Source organism: Paroedura picta, chromosome 1, assembly GCF_049243985.1.
Source record: "Paroedura picta isolate Pp20150507F chromosome 1, Ppicta_v3.0, whole genome shotgun sequence".
Taxonomy (NCBI): Eukaryota; Metazoa; Chordata; class Lepidosauria; order Squamata; family Gekkonidae; genus Paroedura; species Paroedura picta.
Window position 1 is genome coordinate 180,217,899 of NC_135369.1, and position 21,587 is coordinate 180,239,485.

Consider the following 21,587-nt stretch of genomic DNA (forward strand, 5'->3'; position numbering starts at 1 on the left):
GTCTCCCCAGCAGACCCAGCGTGAACCTGCTTGGGTGCAGCCTCAGACAGGTTCTGCTGGGGAAGCATTTAAAAAAAAAATCCAATCAGCTGAATCAAGCCCAAATCAATTCAGGCTTCTCTGATTCAGCTGATTTAAACCAATGGGGATCACTATTCGGCTTGGATAAGCCTTTGGAAAAAAAAACCCTGAATCAGCATTGATTTGAGTTTTTTCATACTTATCTAAGCAGAATCGCACGTCCCTAGCTCCATCTTCACATCTCCTGGAATTTCCCAAGCTAGAGTTGGCAACCCCAATTTCTAGACGTAGAATTCTCTGCTTGAGAATCATTTTAAAAGGCTATTTTCAAGCTGCTCTGTTGTTCTATCCTCGCTTTGTATACTCAGTCTAGGTTTTTATTCTTCAGTAGTCAGATTTATTGTACTGGCCATAGATCTTTATCCAACACAACAAACACAGAGCCGCTGAAAAACGCAACAATATTACAATAATGGGGGGAAAGATGATTATGCCCTCCCCCCGCAGGGCTTTATGTTCTGTGGGTACTGACTTGTTAGTGATTCCCGGCCCTAGAGAAGCATGCCTGGCCTCAAATAGGGCCAGGGCCTTTTCGGGCTTGGCCCCGACCTAGTGGAATGAGCTCCCAGTCAAGCTGCAGGCCCTGTGGGAACTTTCTGCGTTCCACAGGGCCTGCAAAACAGAGCTCTTCAGCTGCAGTCGGCGTGTTCACAACGCTTCAAAGCCACCTCGCAGTAAAGCAGAAAACCTCGCTTGCATTAACCTGGCTCGTTTTAAATCAAACTTTGACTTGATATCTGATAGGAGTGTGGCTTTGTGGCTTTGTTCCTTTCAAGGAGCAGAACAGCAGTGTAGCTGTAGGCCACTGAGGGGCATAACAGCGAGGGAAACAATGGGGAGCTGAGATTCTACATCCTGCGGTTTAGACTAAGCTTTGTGAGATTGCTGAGGAGGCGACCTTGAAATTACAGACGGCCATCAGTCTCGCTGAGAGAAGGGCAGAGAGGGAGGAAGAGGGGAGGCCTAAAGTACCTGCCGGAGGCTCAGGACAAGTTCATCCTCTGCTGCGGTAAGGCGTGTAGCATAGCAGTAGGCCATGGGCAGGTAGACCTGACGGCAGTGGCACCAGAGAGAGGCAGGGTGGCCTGGCATCCAGGAAGGAAACAGCCTGCCACAAAACAAAAAGGTTTCCTCAAATTAAGGATGGAAAATTGCGGCTTGCCGTAGCGCAGCCTTTCTCAATGTATTCTCAATGTCTTTCTCAATGTTTTTACCAGTGAGAACCCCCTGAACTTTCTTCAGGCTTTGAGAAACACCAGAAGTGGTGCGGTGGTGCAGACTATGGTTGGGAAGCAGAGCTGTGGACATGCCCACCAGTGTCCCTCCCCTTCCCACGCCCTCCAGGCCCATCATTAGCCATTTCGGAAGAGTGGGGAAGGTCAACATGACCACATATGATCACATTGCCTGTTAAATGTTTAACAAAATTTTAATGTATATTAAGATTAATTAACTCTGGACCGTTGGGGAAACCCTCTCAAGGCCGTTAAGAAACCCAAGGGTTTCATAAAACCCCTGGTTGAGAAAGCCTGCCCTAGCATAAAGCAAAAACAGAATCTTCTGACAGAAACAAAGTTTCAGAGGGTAGCCATTTTAGTTTACAGTACAACAACTACATTTGATTCCTTAAAGACCCACAAGATTTTGGGGCCATAAGCTTTCAAGAGTCACAGTTTCCGCAAGCTAACCCGTGGCAGGCACATGCGTTGAGACATTCTGGTTTCTTTCAACATTGCCTCTCCTCAGCAAGTACCTCAGCATTTTAAAATCCAGAACTTAAAAATCTCGATAGAACATTTGTGCGCATGTATGGCCAGGCTTTTTCTGCGCTGAAATTCCTTGAGGCAGCAATTACTGGGAGTGCCAAATTGGATGCATTTTTTTTTTAAGTGTGCTTCAACTAGATTTGCCAGGATTCAAAACTGAGGCAGAACACCCTTCCTCCCCCTCCCCCATGACAGTCCTCCTGCCACTGGGTTCTGAGAGAAGGCACCTCAAAAATAAGTTGCACCCAACAATTAGTGCAATTCAAATGCTACTTACCACATCTCTGGGAAAAGGGTATTCATTCCTTCCCAGCTGTAGACATTTAAGACAGCCAGCCAAAATTTACCCCAGGAAGGGATACCCACAGCCCCACCTGAAAAGCCAAACATATAAGAGTCCATGGAAATGTGAGGGAAACAGGGATCATAAAACAGACTTTGGTTAACACACAGGCTGTTTTTGGGTTTTCTGGCCTGCGTGGCCATGGCCTGGCAATTTTAGTTCCTGAAATTTCACCAGTAAGTATGGCTGGTATCTTCAGAGATAGGCCATGGCAAGAGGGAAATCTCTGTATTTCAAAGTACGGAGTGCGTGAATAATTCTTGGGCAGTTTATATACTTCTTAGGAAGGCATGTGTGTAATGTATCACATTCTTGTCTCATCTGATACATCACCCTTGGAATATGCATTCATTCTAGTCACTGAATGGAAACTCTGAAATGTTACAGTTGGTTAGTTTGTATAAATTAGCTAGGGTGCTGTGGAGTGAGAGAGAGCCTGAAAAGAAAACCACACTGAAAAGAAGGTACTACTTTTGCTAAGTCTGACAATTGGTACTTGTCTGTGAGAGAAGAGGTCAGTTAGTCTGCTCAGAGAAGGCATTTCTTATATGTGTTCTCTCCAAGTGTAATTTACCTCATGTTTTGTTAGTAAACTATTTACAAACCTACTCACATGGAACTGAGTGTTTCCAGACAAAAAGACCATTTTACTGCAGGGGTAGTCAAACTGCGGCCCTCCAGATGTCCGTGGACTACAATTCCCAGGAGCCCCTGCCAGCGAATGCTGGCAGGGGCTCCTGGGAATTGTAGTCCACGGACATCTGGAGGGCCGCAGTTTGACTACCCCTGCTCTACTGAATCCCAACAGTTACAAATATACACACACACACGAAAGCACCAAGACGGAAAGGTCCCACTCCGACAGCAATCTGGGGGTGACTCTTGATGCCTCCCTTTCAATGGAGGCTCAGATCACGATGGTAGCACAGCTGGCATTTTACCACCTTCGCCAACCCAAACTACTAGTGCCCTACTTGGCCCTGGAAGACCTAGCTACAGTGATCCACAGTCACCTCTAGACTGGACTTCTGCAACTCGCCCTATACTGGCCTGCCCTTATCCTTGATCCGGAAACTACAACTGGTCCAGAACGTAGCCACAGTTACTGGTGAAATATCAGGGACTAAAGCTATCAGCCCACAGTCACACAGCCTGGAAAACCCACAACAGCCAATAGACTCTGGCTGAGAAAACCACGACAATTCGTGGCACACACATTTATCATTTTCGTGTGTTACACCTAGGACAACGTCTCCACCCTCAGCTGAAGCCCAGAACCAGGAAAAGAAGCCCTTGGCTGAAACCTGGAAATCTCCTCAGCCGGAGGGAACCCTGGCTGCAGTCAGAGGCATTTTGCTGGTCTGGTGTCCTCTCTCTGGCTTCTCGTTGCAAATACAGAAAGAGACAGCTTGGACGCATGTGAAAATGCGCTCTGTGACTGCTCTGGCAACCAAAAGCAGAGAGGGAAACGAATAACCCAAAGGGTAGATGTAGACAAGACTCAGGTGTCACCGTCCTCAGCACTTCAGGGCTAAATGGGCCTCTGTCCTTTCCCACCTCCAGGCCCACCTCAGATGACTCTTTTCTGAAGACCAAGGCTTGGTGGGGACACAGCCACCTCACCTCTGCTTCCCCGCCTCTTTGCAGCCTCCAGTCAGTGACTCACCATTGCTGTGGAGGTTGTTCCGAGCCCTCACTGCGTCCGGGTCATCAGGACCGACCCCCAGAAGCCGCATGGCCGTGTAGTTGAGAGCGGTACCAAACACCTTGGACGTGTCCTCGATATGCCTACCGGAAGCAAGTGGGAAGAGGATTAGGAAGTCCCATGCTGTTTCCATGGGACAGAAGTCCTTTCCGCCCCTCACCCCCTCCACCACTGGCCTGGTGCTAACCAACACCCACGGAAGCAAAAAAACTGATGAAAATGGAGGACTGCAAATTCTGCCTCACTTGGCTACTGTTAGAAAGAGACAGGAACTGAAGTTTGCAAGGGAAATGACAGACTGCTTTTTAAAAGCCAGTTTATATCAGGGGGTCTCCAACATCACAGGGACACAATTTGAACTGGGATTGCAATGGGGGGGGGGGTAGAATAAGAAGAGAAGAGCTGGGGGGGGGGGTTGTACAACGGTTTTTACTACCCAAAGGAGTCTCAAAGTGGCTTACAATTGCTTTTCCTTTCTCTCCCCGCAACAGACACCCTGTGAGGTAGCAGAGGTTAGAGAGCTCTGAGAGAACTGTGAGTGATCCAAGGTCACCCAAGCTGGCTATAGGTACAGGAGTGAGGAATCAAACCCAGTTCTTCCGATTAGAGGTTGCCGCTCTTAACCAATATGCCAAGCTGACTCTCAATTCGGTATGTACCCCTGCACCATTTTCCCAACCTGAGACAGTCAATGGGGGAGGAGGGGGAGTCTTTACTCAAACCTAACTCATTAAAAATAATCACATCTCATTTCAGCTTTAGAGACACCTTGCTGCAAAGAAACAGCAGGAACTGAGGCCAAATAAACGGGAGAGCATCCATCTCCCACATCCCACACTACACAGCCCAAGAAAACAGAATTTTCTTCCCGTCTACGGGTTCATTCAAAAGCCTTTTGGGGACACATTGTCTTTAAACTGCCCAGGGAGTCCTCAAAGGCAGGGGTAGTCAACCTGTGGTCCTCCAGATGTTCATGGACTACAATTCCCATGAGCCCCTCCCAGCAAACGCTGGAAGGGGCTCATGGGAATTGTAGTCCATGAACATCTGGAGGACCACAGGTTGACTACCCCTGCTCAAAGGGATACAAGTGGTCCCAGCCCCAATCCTATCCTCCAAGATGCACTTTGAAATGTGAGATTACAAGGAGCCAGAAACATCTTCCTCGGTTGCTCAGTTACAAAAGCACTGGCATTCTCCTTTGACTCACAGGCCCCATCCGCCATTCGGGAGCTGCACGGAACGCAGGTAGCGCACCATCTCCTTCTTGCTCTCTTCAGGAAGCGGGATCTTGGCAACATGGCATGTAATCAGGAGCCCTGTGGAGCAGAGAGCATCGTAACGTCATTGGTTTAGTCAGCAAAAAGAACAAACTCAGGAGAAGGTCAGAGAGCCTATGGCAGGGTCATCCATGCATCCAGAAGTTACTAACAGTATAAAAGAAATAAAATCATATTCCTGTTGCAATATGCAAGATCTGTAATGTGCATGTTGCAGAAACATATGAAGAATGTCCTGAAGGGTATTGGAGGATATGTGTATTTAACATAGTTAGCTGAAGACTTCCTGATGATTTTCAAATAATCTCCTCCAGTTTCCAGATTGGCTTTTTGGAGACTCCCTACATTCAGCATAATTCCTCTCTGCTTGCCTCCACAACAGGAAGAATGACTGCAGACTACAGTTAGACAGTTAGGAATCTCTCCTCTCTCCTCTTTCTCTACATAGCTGTTTCTCTTCTTAATAAAACTATTTTATTTAAAGAATGAATGGGGGGGCACGCTAGAGGTTTATAAACTTAGGCATGGGGCGGAGGAAGCTGACAAACAGAATTTTTTCTCTTTCTCCCAAAATGCAAGAAAACAATTACAAAGACGATGACAAAGAAGAAGAGTTGGTTTTTATACCCCACTTTTCACTGAGTGAAGGAGTCTGAAAGCAATTTACAATCGCTTTCCCCCTTTCTCTCCCCACAACAGACACCCTGTGAGGGAGGTGAGGCTGAGAGAGCCCTGACAGGACAGCTCGGTCAGAACAGCTCTAACAGGACTATGACAAGCCCAAGGTTACCCAGCTGGCTGTATGTGGAGGAGTGGGGAATCAAACCTGGCTTGCCAGATTAGAAGTCAGCACTCTTAACCACTACACTGGAACTTGAGGAACAGGTTGGCCACTGTGCGAGACAGAATGCTGGACAAGATGGACGCTTGGTCTGATCCAGCAGAGCTCTTCTTATGTTCTCCCTAAATGAACTCACAGGCCAACTTAGATCAGCTTTCTCCTGGGAGTGCCAGGTCTTCCGCTACAAGAACAAGAACCTTTTTGAGTTGCTGTCCTGACTATTGCAATTTGCGGGGCTTCCTCACCACCTGTTTCAAGGAAACACTTTACAGGTGTCCTCTTTAATTGAGCCTTTGGAGAAAGTAGAGAGCTACCAGCAATGGCTTGAGGGTAATTCAGTTATATTTTGCCTCAACTACACAGAAAATAAAGAGAAAGGAATTTCCAAGCTGGCGATGGCAAAAAGCTTTATTCAGAACAAGTTTCTAGGTATAAAAGCCTAGGTCTGCATGAAGACATGATATACTTTGATTTTGTTACAGTTTACTGAGGAAGTAAAATACGAAAACGAGGTTTTATACCTGGGAACTCGTTCTGAATAAAGCTTTTTGCCATCGCCAGCTTGGAAATTCCTTTCTGTTTATTCATCTTCGGCTGACGGGTCGTCTCTGCTTGTATCAAATACACAGAGAGACGGGCTGGACACTTCTGTTCATTTACTTCCTTATTCACAGTTCCATACCTGGTAGCAAGAAGAGAGGCCCACCGTAGTCCCCGGCCCAGTGGCCATCCTCTGCTTGGAGGCGAGAATAAAATTTCATTCCATTGACTGATGCCTCTTGTGCGGTACAGGCCTGAGGTAAGACTGGAAAGATTTTACTCTGCCAAGGAAAAATGGAGGAACCAGTGTTAATGTTGGAATATACAGGATTTGCAGTGTGCATAACTGAGCAGAATATAAAGGGTGTCCTGCAGGGGGCATCAGAGAAGAAATATATTTAGCATAGGCAGGATAGGAACTTCCTGATGATTTTCAGATTATCTCCTCCAGTATTCCTGGTTGGCTCAACAGGAGTCTTCCTGTGTTTTGAGTATACTTCCTCCCTGCTTGCCTCTAAAACAGCAGTTGAACAGGAATGCAAATATCAGCTAGAACAGTTAGTTAGGGCTCTCTCTCTCTCGTTCTATACCTTGTTGTTTCTCTTCATAAACAAAACTACTCTATTCTTTAAGCAGCCTGGTGCTTCGTTTTCTCTGCATTCTCAAACTCTGCTAACATTTTATACCCTGTTTTCGGCTACCTTTTAAGGAGTCTCAAAGCGGCTTACAATCTCCTTGCCTTTCTCTCTCCAAACCAGGCAACCTGTGGGAGATTTCAGAGAGAACTGTGACCAACCTAAGATCATCCAACAGGCTTCATGTGGAAGAGGAGTGGGGAATCAGACCTGGTTCTCCAGATGAGAGTTCACCACTCTAAACCACTGGTCCCTGAAGTACAAGTTCGTGCTCACGTTCACTACCCAGAACAGGCCACAGGTTATGCTCCTCAACAACATCCCAACATCCCAGACTCCAGACGTATGTTGCATATCCTGATGCAAAACTCCATCAGAGACAGTGATGGAGATGTCAATCTCGCTTTGAGCAAGGCTAACTTGTCAGAATCAACCGACTAACTCAGATGCCCTCTTTCTCATGATAAAACAGCGGGCAGCTGGTTTAATTATTGTTTTAACATCTTTAGCTTATTTTATTTTAGATCTGTATTTCTGTATCACACTTGCATCTGTTTTTGCTTTTACTGTAATCCACCCTGAACCCCATGAGATAGGGCAGATAATAACAAAACACCCCCAATGGGAGACACCTGGTCTGGAGATTTATGGGCAGTGAATACCTGGAGGTTGCTATTGCTGAATGCTGCGAATGCGCTACTTGTGTTTTTATTTGTTTTATACTCTTAATGTTGGTGTTATTGTGCTGGTTTTTAATCTACTGTTAATTTTGACTTGTCTTATACACCGCCCTGAGCCAAATGGAATAAAGAAGAAGAAAAAGAAGATGGCAGAGAAGGTCTCGTGCTCCCACCCCACCCCAGAGTAATTACCCAGGCATTTCTAGATGAAGCCTACCACATGAGCAGGATATAGCCCTTGAATCTCCATCCTTGGAACCAGAAAACAGCAGCCCTCTCTCAAGAGCACCTCTGTGGGACAGGCTCCATGAAAAGGGGAGGGACCTCCCCTCTTAGGAGATCTCCAGGAGGTGCTGCGAGGTCTGCCTGTTTGCCAGGGCTTTGGAAGAGCTTTGACTGGAAGTCATCTTTGATATGGGGGGAGTGGGAGGGAAAGATTTGGGGTTTGCTGTTTTATTTTGGAAATGTTTTTAACTGTTATTGTAAGAGAGCTGGACCAAGAGGAAAGTTGGGGCATAAATGTTTGTATAAATAAGAAGAACAAGGAAGCAGCAAATACAGTGGCTATGTCCTCCTTGTGTCCTCTACCCCAAGGGTAGTCAACCTGTGGTCCTCCAGATGTTCATGGACTACAATTCCCATGAGCCCCTGCCAGCTGGCAGGGGCTCATGGGAATTGCAGTCCATGAACATCTGGAGGACCACAGGTTGACTACCCCTGCTCTACCCCTTGCTAAGCCATGGGTGTCTGCCCCCTACCGTGTCCAGCCCGAGAGAGTGAGCTTCCAGGGCACTCTGCTCCCGACGACCATCCTCGCCCTCTGCCAGATAACGCCATCGCTGCCGTCCCTCCTCGTTACTCAGGCGCCAGCGGGTGAGGTCTGTTGCCGGTTCCGTTTTATAGGGCCCGCCCCTTCTCCTTCGCAAGCACCTAACATTGTGACACGGAAAAAACATTTCATTTCAGAGATGAATCCCGAGTATGTTTCAGACCACAAAGCACAGATGTGCACTTCATGATCCAAAAGAACAGTTCAAAACACAGCTGTACTGTTAATACTGTAGGATTTTATTTACAATCCTTGCATGCAAGTTCTCTTTATGCTACAGGGGGGGAGTGACGAATGGTGGGAACATTTTGAATATTCTAATCAGTGACAGATAATCCTGTTCTTAGCTACTGTTGTTTTTCTGCATTACAAGAATCTGACAGCTCAGGGATTGCCAAGCTGTGGCTGTCCAGATGTCCATGGACTGCAATTCCCATGAGCCCTTGCCAGCATATGTTGGCAGTGGTTCATGGGAATTGTAGTCCTTGGACATCTGGAAAGCCACAGTTTGGCCACTCCTAGGTTTGTATGACAGAGAGACGGTGAGCATGTCTATAAGGAGATGTAACCCAAAAGAAATATCTTTTAACCAGATTTTACCTGTCGGAACAAGTAATACTGAAGTTTTGTTGTGCCACTTTCACCAATTGGAGAAAAAGAAGAAGTCTCTCAATTGTACATATATTTTGTTAACCATAATATGTTTAATTATTATTAAAAGAAGGCTGAACAATTATTTCAAGGGAACGAGCCAAGGGAAAACAAGCTTATACTACACAATCTCATCTTCCCTGCTTCCTTACCCTGGGATTTCAGTGAAAGAGTGATTTTTCTCATATATAACAAGGATATTGAAATCAAGAACCCAGCCCAAAACTCAATTTTCACAACAAAAAATACAGAGGAAAATGTCCTTGAGGGTTCCCTGCCTGTAAGATGTAAAGTGCAGCTGTAGTAGTTACAGGGAGACGTGGGTTCAATGCCCAATTGGCTAGGAAGCTTACAGAGTAACCTCACAGTCTCTCTCTCAAAATGTACTGAGAATAATATGGGAATATCTTGGTTCAATGGAGGCCTCACCTTAAAACGATGTGGACAACATTTTGGGGGTGTAGAGGAGAGTGACAAGGAGCGTGATGAGACCAAACCCCATGAGGTAAGGCTGAGGGACTTAGGGATGTTCAGCCTGGAGAAGAGGAGGTGGAGAGGGGACGTGATTGCCCTCCTAAAGTATTTTAAAAGTTTTCATTTGGAAGAGGGCAGGGAAAGGTCCCTGCACACAGCAGAGGATGGGACCCGCAGGAATGGCTTTAAACCAGGGGTAGTCAACCTGTGGTCCTCCAGATGTTCACGGACTACAATTCCCACGATCCCCGGCCAGCAAACATCTGGAGGACCACTGATTGACTATCCCTGCTGTAAACGACACCTAGAATGGTCCCGACTAGATATCAGGGGGGAAATTCACAGGCAGAGTAGTTCAGCAGTGGAAAAGGCTACCTAAGGAGGTCCCTCCCTGTCCCAAATCCTCCCCACTCCCGGCTCCCCGCCAAAGTCTCCCTGTATTTCCCATCCCAGAGCTGGCAACCCTAATTCTCCCAGCCCTCTCCACCAGCGGTCCATTTCCCGCCCTCCGAGGAAAGGCACAATACAGGTGAGCAGACGCAGGTGAGAAGCATCGCAGCCTCCGAGCTTAGCAAGCGTCGCAGAGGACCGGCCACTGGAAGGCGGTCGGGGCTCGCCTTCTTCCCCAGCAGCCCCCGCCCTATACTCACGTCTCGGCCATCCCGTCTCCCGCTCGGACCCGCAGCTGGACACTCAAGCGCCGAAGCTGCAGAGCCGCCTCCGAGGAGCCGGGCTGCCGACACAGGTGCGGCCCCGCGAGCGCGAGGCATGCCGGGTAGCGTAGTCCTCGGCGGGCTGGGGCGCCGCGGAGTCCCTGCGCGAGGGAACTGCAGCTCCCGAGAGGCAGCGCGCAACATCCGAGCTGGACTGATTCTAAGCCCATGCCGTCGCCGGCCAATCGGAGGCGTCTGTGGGCGGAGCTCTCTTCTGATGGATCCGTATGTTGCACAGGGTTCGCACGAAACGTGTGGGCTTCGTGTCCGGTAAGGCTTAGGCGGCTTGGTTGATGCTTGCAAACGCGTAGGATGGGTCGCGCTGAGGCGCCAGCAAAAAGAAGACATGAGTCCACGGGCAGCTTAAAGACTTCATTTTGTTCAGGAGAACAAAGTTGGAGTCCAGTGGCACCTTTTAGGCCAACAAAGTTTTATTCAAGGTATAAGCCAGGGGTGGCCAAGCTGTGGCTCTCCAGATGTGCATGGACCACAATTACCATGAGTCTTGCCGGCAAGTCTGCTTAGAAGAAAAAGAAGTTGGCATCCCAGCAGATTGGGGTTCGTGGTAATTACAGTCTAAGAACATCTGTAGCAGGGGTAGTCAAACTGTGGCCCTCCAATGTCCATGGACTACAATTCCCATGAGCCCCTGCCAGCATTTGACTGATCTGGAGAGTCAGTTTGGCCACCCTTGCGCTTTTGTATAGATGCATGCTGCTTTATATACCTTCAACCCAGTTATTTTAGTTGGAGTTTGAACCTGAATTATCACTGGATCAAAAATCAAGGTCTGCATCTAAAATCAAGGTCATCATAGTTTGGTTCTCTTCAGGGAGAAACAGAGGGGGGAGGCTCTTTGCTTCTTGCTGCCAACTTGGAACTATTTGCTTAGCCACGTGCCAAGAATGCCCCTTTAACTGCTCTTATGCAGTAGACCAGTGGTCCCCAACCCGTGGGCCGTGGCCTGGCACCGGGCCACGGCTCCCTCTCCCCGCCCCCCGCAGTAAAAAGCTTCCCAGGCCGCAAGCTTGCGGCCTGGGGAGCTTCTTACTGTGGGAGGGCGGGGAGAGGGAATCAGGGCTGCGCATGCGCGGCACTTTTGCGCATGCGCGAAAGTGCCGCGCATGTGCGATTTTGGCCGCACACGACGCATTCGCTCATGTGCGATGCGCAGGCACAGCCCGCTGCCCTGCCGGTCCCCAGCCTCAGAAAGGTTGGGGACCACTGCAGTAGACCAAAGGCTGTCTAGGGTTACTAGCTCTGAACTGAGACATTCCTGGAGATCTAAGGTAGAGCCTGTGGAAAACGGCAGTGGGGTGGGGGGCATCAGACCTCTAAAGCTGCCATTCTCTTCAGGGAGGGGAGACCGATGTAATCTTAAGATCAGCTGTACTTCTTGGAGATCTCCAAGCTGTACCTGGAAATTGGCAACTATAATTGAAGGCATGACTGCTTCTCCTGGAAGCAGTTCTCCTTTGTGTGCCTCTGCCATTGACTGTGGAGGAGGGAGTATGTCCTGGTATTTCTCCAGACTCAGGGTGTGTATGTCATTTGGACTTCAGTACCTGTCAGTTCCCTAGCATGTGGCTGAGTCCATTCAGGCAGGAGGGGAAAGGCCATGTGGACCCCCTTCTCTAGCCAAGCTGTAAAATGAAGAGGTACTCCAGGAAAACTCATTGGTCCCCAATTAGACTCCCCTTGTTACCATTAAAGTTATACAGGTGAGTAAATCATAGCAAGAGGGGTTGGGTGGCTTCCATTGCTGCCTCTAGAAACAGAAGTTGGTTTTATATGCCGCTTACTCTATCAAGAGTCTGAAATCGACTTTCCCTTGCCCCTCCCCACAACAGACTCCCTGTGAGGAAGGTGAAGCTGAGGGAGCCCTGTTATTACTACTTGGTCAGTATGAGTTCTCTCCTGGTGCAACAGTGCGACCTCAAGAGCAACTCAACAGAGGATCCGAGGATGGCTCGCTCTTCTTGGCCCCTGATCCATGCTGTTCCTGTTCTCCTTTGCTTTTTTCTTCCCAGCCCTCACCAACTCATACGGAAAACAGCATTTCCCCAAGGCAATCTCTTCACTTCTTGCTTCTGCCACAGGATTACCACCAAACAGTAGAGAAATGTTCTACTGAAAAACCCGCCATGGAAACCAGAGATTTGGAGAGCCCCCCCCCCTTTCCTAGGTACAAAAACCACAGCAGTGCATTGAGGTGGGCATGTGAGCCTCACCAGATTGGAGCAGAGGAATCCTACAGGGGAATGATGAGGGCTTACTCAAATTAAAGTTCATTGTCTGTCAGAAAGGCAGCATGTTGTCAGCTCTTGTACAACTGGCTTAGCTCCTTAAGAACGGCTTGATCATGAGCCAACAGTATCACACAAGCCTGTTGCTTCTTGAGAAGCATTTGGGTTGTGCAAAGTTCTGCAACGTATGCACCATTGTCCTTTATCTATGGCACACACACATGCACACACGGAAGAGTCAAACTTTCAGCTCTTTGTGGTATGGTTGCTTTTCTGAGTAGCAAACTAGGTACTACCAAAATGGTTAAAACTTTTAATAATAGGTGTTGCTTAAACCCATTCCATCCTGTACATCAGACACATGGCCAGAGCCAGTGTCTTGTTCTGGTCAGCATCAGACTGGGAAGTGGAAGACCTTGGGGCAAATTTCTACACCGTCATGAATCTCACTGAGTAAATCGGGCTACTCAAAGCCTCAGCCTAACCTGTCTCACAAGGTCATTGTGAATAACACTTATACTAGGTGTACAGCCAGCTTGTTGTAGTGGTTAAGAGCGGCAGCCACTAATCTGGAGAACCAGGTTCAATTCCTCACTCCTCCACATCCAGCCAACTGGGTGACCTTGGGTGTGTCACAGTTCTGTCAAGGCTCTCTGTCTCACCTACCTCGCAGGGTGTCTGTTGTGGGGAGAGGAAGTGAAGGCAATTGTAAGCCACTTTGAGACTCCTTTGGGTAGTAAAAAGTAGGATATAAAAATATAAAATGTTCAGGAACGTTTAAGTCTTTTAATTCTGAGAAAAACTGAAATATATGCAATACTGTCCTATCAGACCTAAACTAATTTTACTGCTTTAAACGTAAAATGCATCTTTATAACTTAATTAGAATATAAGAAATCCATAGCTGACTTATTTACGGAATTTAAAAGTGATTAAAAAATAACAAACATCCCGAACGCTTACACTCATAAGTGCTAGAAGGGATCTCCAGGGTTATCTAGTCCAGTGGTCTCCGACCACCGGGCCGTGGCTCCCTCTCCGCCAAAGCAGCCGATTAGCTTACGGCCCGGCAAGCATGCGCGTTTGCGGCCGTGCATGATGCAAACACGCACGTGCGGACCTGCCGTGCATGCACATTTGCGCGGGTGGCCGTGCTTTAGGGAAATTGCAACGCATGCGCGTCTGCGGCCACGCACGGTGCAAATGCGCATGCGCATTTGCGCATGCGGAGCCGCCAGATCGCCCTCCCCCCCCACCGGTCCGCAGCCTTAAAAAGGTTGCGGACCACTGATCTAGTCCTTCCCCCTTTCCCAACCCAGGTAATTTGCTCCAGAAATGATCGAGGGAAAACTGGTTTTGTTGAATGCATGCCCTTATCGTAACATCCCCATGCCGATCTAAGACACGGGGCAGAAGCCAAATGCAACCAGTGTGGCCGCTGAGAAAGAAGATAAGCATCATGAGCCCACCCCTCCAAGGCCCAGCATGTTCTTCCACGGGTACAGAGTGTACATTTCACAGCTCCAGCAACAGCAGGTGTCTCGTGCCCAACTATTCTCCATGCAGGCCACACACTGCTGTGTAGAGCCTTGACAAAAGCTATGCCATTAGGGACAACTTTATATAGTCATATTAACAAAATACCACGTTTCATTAGAAATTATTAAAACCAGCTCTCTTTACATCTCAAGACTTGTCCATGTACATCACTGAAAATATCATTTCTTTTTATTCTAGATCAGGGGTAGTCAAACTGCGGCCCTCCAGATGTCCATGGACTACAATTCCCAGGAGCCCCTGCCAGCATTCGCTGGCAGGGGCTCCTGGGAATTGTAGTCCATGGACATCTGGAGGGCCACAGTTTGACTACCCCTGTTCTAGATCACGGGTTTCCTGGCCAATAAAAGCATGTCCTGTCTTGAACACAGTGCATTATGGGCAACTCCCCCCCCCAAAAAAAAAACCCATTCTGTAGAACAGCATCAAGGCCACGGCGTCACTGTTACAGTATAAACACCACCAACAGCACACAATATGCTTAGCTAAAAGGTAACTGTGCCAGGGATAAGAATGCAAAACAGCATACGTTTAAACAAAAAAAAATTCATAAATTGGCTTCTAAAGACACATGTAAAATGCCTGCTGAGCCTAGACTGTTGCTCTCCTACTGAACCAGTGTTTTCTAGGTATGCCAAGGTTTTTGAGAATAGAACAATTTAACAAATGTTCAATGAAAGTATAAGAGAAATGTGGCTATCTGTAAGCGAGAAACACAACTATCCTGAAAAATGTATGAGAGATTTTGCCTTTTCCCGGTCCAGGCTGTACACAGATAAGCAGGCTAGAGTTTTTATCGGGGCTGTGGGTTATGGCAGTGCTCCTGCTGACAAAGAAAATCTCCCGTAGGTTGGCCCTATTAAAAAATCCAACTTAGTCATGTGTTGTTCAAATAATCTTTGATTAAAATAATGTGTCAACTCTTAAATAGGACAATCGTTACCCTTCGGCCTGTCGAAAAGACCAAAGTTGTGTGTAACAGATGATGTCTTCCCTTCCACAAATCTCAATTAAGAGATGCTTTTGAGGACTTTTGTCTTTGAGGATGGAGGTTTTTAGTTTTGTGTCATTTTAATGATAACCCTTTGGAACCAGGGACCCCTCCGAATTCGGGGGGGGGGAGAAAAAGCTTCCCCATTCCTAAGACGCTTCAGCTGAGAACATCAGGTCTCTAACAAGGTGCATGAGGGACCTGGTTTCACCTGGCACTTGCCGTACAAAGGCTACTATATGTTACTAAACACCCCAGTTTGGGCATGGACATGACGTGGGAGTCCCTTCCGCATAGGGATAAGCGCTAGTGCTGTGGGACACCACCAACCGCACCAGGTCTACAAGCCTACATGCAACTTTGCTGCATGCACACATGACAAATTCTATGCTGATCTATAAGCAGGACTCGCACACAGGTCCCTGCATGAGAAGAAAACTACCAATCCGTGTAAAAAGGAGCCTGGAGGTCAGATGCTTGAAAGTTGCCTGAGCCAGACCCCGGTTGCAAGGCAACAAACCAACCAATCAAGCACTCCAGGAGCGAGATGGTTCATTAGAATCACCCTAGAGAGCAGCTCTTCAAAGGCATTCACTGGTCCAAAGACTGAAAATTATGGAGAAATCCCATTGAGCTTGATGGCGTTTCCTTCCCATGTAAATGTGGCAAAAGACAAAACGGGTGCAAAGGATTCAAAGGCCAATTTGACTGAACCTTCTGCCAGTCAACGTAGGGAACGGAGAACTGTAGCGAGAGGTTCTTCTGAACAAATATATATTTATATCCTTATTCGTGGGATTAAATCAAGCAGGTGCAATTCATAAGACAAAGTAAATCCACGTTTGTATCACGCAAGCATATACATGCGCCGAAAGAGGGAGAGGACAATTCTCCCCAACTGTTGTCCACAGCCTGTTCTGAATGCAAAATTTGCTCAAGGTCACGGGAAAACAGCGATCTGCTCCACCTGGGCTTTCCTGCTGAGCAAGGAGAGCAAAAAGCCCCTCCTGGAGTCACACCTCGGCTCATTCAGGTCTGCCATCTGCAGTGAGCTCCCCTTCCCTGTAAGGTTGGGCTGGTCCTGATCAGGCATTGGTCATATCCAACACGGTAGATAGGTGGAGCCCGCATGCCGCTTCCTCTTCCTTGCTAGCTCTGAGCAGGTGTTTCAAATAGGTGAGCCTGTGTGCTAGGGAGGGGTCTGTGCCCTTCAGCACCTGGGTGTCCTCCTGAAAGAGAGAAGCAGAAGGAGTGAAAGAGTAGCCACAAGGGGGGGGGGGGGAATGGCATGCACAACCCATAATTGAGACACACACCCTCATGGAGGGGGGGAGAGGAAGAGACCAAGGCAATCAGAGTTTTACAAACATTGACATCCTAATAAAGCTCCAAATCTTGTAAGATCTTGGAAGCTAAACATGGTCCACCCTGGTTAGTGGCTAAAAGGGAGACCTCCAAAGAAGTCCAGGGTTGCCACACGGGGGCAGACCATGGCAAACCACCTCTGAACACCTCTTGCTCTGACCTGGATGGCTTGGGATAGCCTGATCTCAACAGAGCTTGGAAGTTAAGCAGGGTCAGTCCTGGTAAGTCAACTGATGGGACACAATCAAAGTCATCCAGGGTTGCTAAGCACAGGCAGGCAAGTGGCAAACCACCTGTTTGGGTCCAGGGGAGCTCCAGAGGGGGTCCGTGGCCTTTCCCCTCCTGCCTTGATGGATTCAACCACAAACCAGGGAACTGGCCAATTCCATTGCTTCCCCTCCCACACGAGTAGATTCAAGTTCTTTTGTGGTTTTAGTTTCACTGACATGATCCTCTGTAGCTTGAACAAGTCAAATGTCTCCAGAAAAATCTAAAACCAAGCACATGTAAGCATGGTACTGCTCACTGAAATATCCCAGAGCATTTTCCCACATAAACTTATGGACTTCACTCAGTCCCCAGTGCCCCATGTAGGTGACCACCAACCATCACCCGCACCATTGCTGATATTTTATTCTATGATAGCATTTTAAGTTTTTACCTCTGGGCTTCTCGGCGGGGGTCTTTTTGCCACCGGGGGGATAATCTGAGGCATGGAGACCAGAGCCTCAGGAAGGTAAAGAGGAAGGGATTGCGGGTCCCATAAGGGCTCAGAGTCGTTCACCAAGAATTGCTCCAGCTGCTCATCAAACCTACACCCCAAAAATAGGATAGGCAATAATATTGGCACTTATAATTCAGCGGTAAGTCACTCCGGAATGATGCATTTATCATTAACCACTGTATTATGTCTATGATGTTTTTAAAAGTTGTAACAGCTAGTTGTCATTTTGTTGTAGGTTAGATCAGGGGTAGTCAACCTGTGGTCCTCCAGATGTCTATGAGCTACAATTCCCATAAACCCCTGCCAGCAAACGCTAGCAGGGGCTCATGGGAATTGTAATCCATGGACATCTGGAGGACCACCTGGGTTAGATCCTACCCCTGGATTAGATCCTTTAGGAAACTGAATTGTTAGGTACTTTAATGCTGTAACTAGGTAAATTCCCTTGCAATGGTGTTTGCAGGACGTTTGTATTCACTGGGTGTTTTATGACTGACAGAACCTGAAGAATGTAATTTGAAACAAAAACAATAATCCGGGTAACTTGTCACAGAATCTGGAAATAAAGAAGTGGTCACTGAGCCTACCTTTGCCTCTGAGCCTTAAATCAAAATTGTTGTTTGAATTACACTATTTGCACACATGGACTGTTTGGTTCATATTTCTGCACTCATAATCCTGACGCCACCATATGACACCATGCTTTCTCCCTTTTCACAGTTATAACATTAGAACACTCCGGGAGGGGGACGGGCAAAATAGGCCACCTGAGCCCCATCTTATTAAAGCTCGGAAGCCATGCGAGATCAGCCCAGATTAGTACTCAATTGGGAGGCCACCAAGGAATACTGGGGTTACTACACAGAGGAAAGCAATGGCAAACCACCTATGCTCATCTCTTGCCTTGAAAACCCCAGGATGGGGACACAATAAGTTGCTTATGTCTTGGACACTTAACTTGGCGGGGACAGGACTTAAGACTGCTTCTCATCTACAGGTAACTCCCAAGGTAACAGCTGCCTTTCACACCAGCACCCCGGTCACTGCACACCCAACCTTTACCTCCTGCTCTCCATTTTTTCCAGCTGCAGCTTGGCAGACAGGCACTCAGGGAGTTGATCCAGATGCGAAACAGTCAGTGTAAGATCTGCAGCGGAGGAAAGGCGGCGTTCCTCGTCACTCGCGTTTCTCACGCTGGCGTCATGTTTGGCTGAACGAAATGAGTGAAAATACGGTGGAGAAAGAACCTGGGACTTGACCACGGACCTGGAGGGCGAGAAATAACGAGAAAACCCCGTTGCTATCCCACGCACGAGGAAATGGAGTCATAACCTGTTGGCAAACCCTACAAACAACAGAAGAGCCTGACTGGGTGAGATTGAGGGTGCATCCAAATGGACTACACAGAGCCAGATGCTTTTGGAAAGACCGCGAGTGGGGCATGAAGGGGACGTCGTTCTCCCCGTGTTTGCTCCCAGCAGCTGGGACTCCGATGCATGTCCCTGACGTTTACTTACCATGGTTTATCCTGGCAAAAGTCACCAAACCTGACAGGCCAAAATTCAAAAATCTGGCCCAAGCCCACCTGCTCCATTTCATCTACAGGTTCAAAAGTCTTCTGCCTTGGTTGTCAAGAAATCTGTTTGCTACTGTGCAAAGATGGAATTTGCTTTGTACCTAAAACCTTGAATATACTTAACAGCTTTCCAAAGCTAGCAGGGCCCAAGGGAAGGAATGGTACTGAACAAATTTGTTGGAAGAAGAAGAGTTGGTTCTTATATGCCGCTTTTCTCTACCCAAAGGAGTCTCAAAATGACTTACAATCCTCTTCCCTTTCCTCTCCCCACTACAGATACCCTGTGAGGGAGGTGAGGCTGAGAGAGCCCTGATATTACTGAAGAAGAAGAAGAGTTGGTTCTTATATGCCGCTTTCCTATGCCCAAAAGAGTTTCAAAGTGGCTTACAGTCACCTTCCTTTTCCTCTCCCCACAACTGACACCCTGTGAGGGAGGTGAGGCTGAAAGAACAGCTTGGTCAGAACAGTTTTATCAGTGCTGTAGCGAGCCCAAGATCACCCAAATGGTTGCATGTGGGGGAGCGTGGAATCGAACCAGGATCGCCAGATTAGAAGTCCGCACTCCTAACCACTACACCAAGCTGGAACAGCATGCAAGCTAAGAGATTTAAAACCTAACCTGTTAGCATAGCAGATGCACCATCTTGTCCACTCCCTAGCCATAATCAGAGGGAGGAGCACCGATAGTTTTGGAAAACTCACCCCAGTCTTGATCGTTAAGCCTGCGCATGTATTCTTGGCACAAAAAGGAATACCGTAAGATTGGTATTCTATGAATGGAAGCTGAAGAGGTCTCTATTTAAAATACTGATATGCTCACCTTTCTCCGGACCAACTCAGGACCCAAGGTGGGTACCAGCAATACTACAAGAACATAATAAAACTGTATGTAAAGATCTGCAAATTAAAATGATTTTTCCTAAGGGCTTTACAATGAGATTGTGCCTCCTGCATCAGCTGTGCCGTTTGTGAACTTAACCTGACAAGATGTCACACAAGACAGCAAACAAAATCTCACCTTCCTAGACTTTGCTGGACCTCCCTTTGAGTTTTCAGTCGAGCTTCTTCCCATAAGGATGGACGGACAAATCTTCTCAAGTGCTCCTTGACAAAATACACATGCACCTGCCCATCTTTGCTCACCGCTTCTGTAGATATAAGACACGCATCCCCAAAAGAAACAAGATCAATTCAATTGCAGCAGGCACAGATAGTGACAGTTTCAAAGGAAACAAAGTATGGCCAACGGTGTAGGGAATGGGAAGACAGAGCAATCAAAAGAAAAAAAAAAAAACTACCCTTGTCTTTTAGACAGTTCCTACAACTCATGCAGGTGAATTTCCCCAACCAATAAGTGTACAGTGGATAAGAAGCACATTTGCATTTTAAAAGCTACCCTAATTCTCCAAAAGGTGCACCGTAAATACAAACCCACTTAAGCACTTCAGGAGAAATAAGCACAATTCTTGTGGCTTATTTCCAGCTGCATAAAGAAAGCAAAAACAAAACTTTTGAAAAACCAAGGGCAACTGTAATTGTTACCTGGTGCTATTGGCAAACGGGGAGGTTTCCAGTCCCTCAATTTGTGGTTGATGCAGAGGGCCAAAATACTGTCCCAAGGGATCTCCTCCACGGAAGGTCCGTCGTCTTCTGAACTGGCCCGCATCCGGCCCCTCCACTTGGCATACACTTTGCTCAGCAAGCTCTCTACCTGCGACTGAAGGATGGCTCGGGTCTGAGAAGAACTGGCCGTCTGGGACAAATACTGGAGAACCATGGTGTAAACAGGACGCCAGGGAGCTGCAGGGGAGGGGGGGTGGAACCACATATTACACAATGGCCCATTAAGAGAAAAGAAACCACAGGCAGAGTGTTCCAGAGAGAACGGCTTCTGTTTTGCCATTCGCTCGGTCAAGAAGCCCCAAAACATAATGGCATGGCACATTATTTTATTCATTTAATTTATATAAAAGGTAAAGGTATCCCCTGTGCAAGCACTGGGTGCTGTCTGACCCTTGGGGTGACGCCCTCTAGCGTTTTCATGGCAGACTCAATACGGGGTGGTTTGCCAGTGCCTTCCCCAGTCATTACCATTTACCCGCCAGCAAGCTGGGTACTCATTTTACCGACCTCGGAAGGATGGAAGGCTGAGTCAACCTTGAGCCAGCTGCTGGGATCGAACTCCCAGCCTCATGGGCAGAGCTTCAGACAGCATGGTGCTGCTTTACCACTCTGCGCCACAAGAGGCTCTTAATTTATATACCACCCCTCATTAGGAAAGCTCAGGACAAGATCTTCTAAATTCTGCTTGTCGTGTTTGTGTGTGTGTCCAGGTCAGAGTTGGTGGTCCCTCATCTCTGCACTGCCCCCCCCCATCAGCTTGCCTGCTGCCAAGATTATGAGGGTCCAGCCACCAAGAACTTCATTTCCTTGATTCTATGTTAATTGCTGGCTTCTCTAGTCTCTTCCGCGCTCTCATTTTTGTGACTTGTATGTCTCCTACTGCTTCTCTCCTCCCTCCCACGTTTTCTGGATGTTTTGATCTTACATCTCTGTACGTCTGGCATATTTCCCTGTGCTTTAAAACTGC

At 47.6% G+C, this 21,587-nt stretch overlaps 2 protein-coding genes and 1 long non-coding RNA gene across 4 annotated transcripts in view; 1 reads left to right on the forward strand and 2 right to left on the reverse strand.

Moving 5' to 3' along the window:
- LOC143825815 (uncharacterized) overlaps nt 1–5,233 on the forward strand; it is a 28,199-nt gene extending 22,966 nt beyond the window's left edge. Inside the window, exon 3 of the long non-coding RNA XR_013226988.1 lies at nt 5,108–5,233. This is a non-coding gene — a long non-coding RNA (uncharacterized LOC143825815). The remainder of the gene's footprint in view (nt 1–5,107) is intronic.
- The window catches only part of LSS (lanosterol synthase), a 30,043-nt gene extending 19,408 nt beyond the window's left edge, over nt 1–10,635 (reverse strand). Inside the window, exons 1-7 of the mRNA XM_077314139.1 lie at nt 10,476–10,635; nt 8,630–8,801; nt 6,699–6,837; nt 5,106–5,214; nt 3,857–3,978; nt 2,125–2,221; nt 1,054–1,189 (exon numbers count right to left, since the gene is read on the reverse strand). Of these exons, the coding sequence (XP_077170254.1) occupies nt 1,054–1,189; nt 2,125–2,221; nt 3,857–3,978; nt 5,106–5,214; nt 6,699–6,837; nt 8,630–8,801; nt 10,476–10,486 (786 nt within the window). The 5' untranslated portion in view covers nt 10,487–10,635. The remainder of the gene's footprint in view (nt 1–1,053; nt 1,190–2,124; nt 2,222–3,856; nt 3,979–5,105; nt 5,215–6,698; nt 6,838–8,629; nt 8,802–10,475) is intronic.
- Nucleotides 10,636–15,225: 4,590 nt separating this feature from the next.
- Nucleotides 15,226–21,587, reverse strand: part of MCM3AP (minichromosome maintenance complex component 3 associated protein) — a 45,147-nt gene continuing 38,785 nt past the window's right edge. For both annotated transcript variants that reach the window (XM_077314167.1, XM_077314158.1), the window contains exons 25-29: nt 20,540–20,797; nt 20,016–20,145; nt 18,484–18,687; nt 17,359–17,509; nt 15,226–16,561 (exon numbers count right to left, since the gene is read on the reverse strand). In XM_077314167.1, coding sequence (XP_077170282.1) covers nt 16,418–16,561; nt 17,359–17,509; nt 18,484–18,687; nt 20,016–20,145; nt 20,540–20,797 — 887 coding nt within the window. In that variant the 3' untranslated portion in view covers nt 15,226–16,417. The remainder of the gene's footprint in view (nt 16,562–17,358; nt 17,510–18,483; nt 18,688–20,015; nt 20,146–20,539; nt 20,798–21,587) is intronic.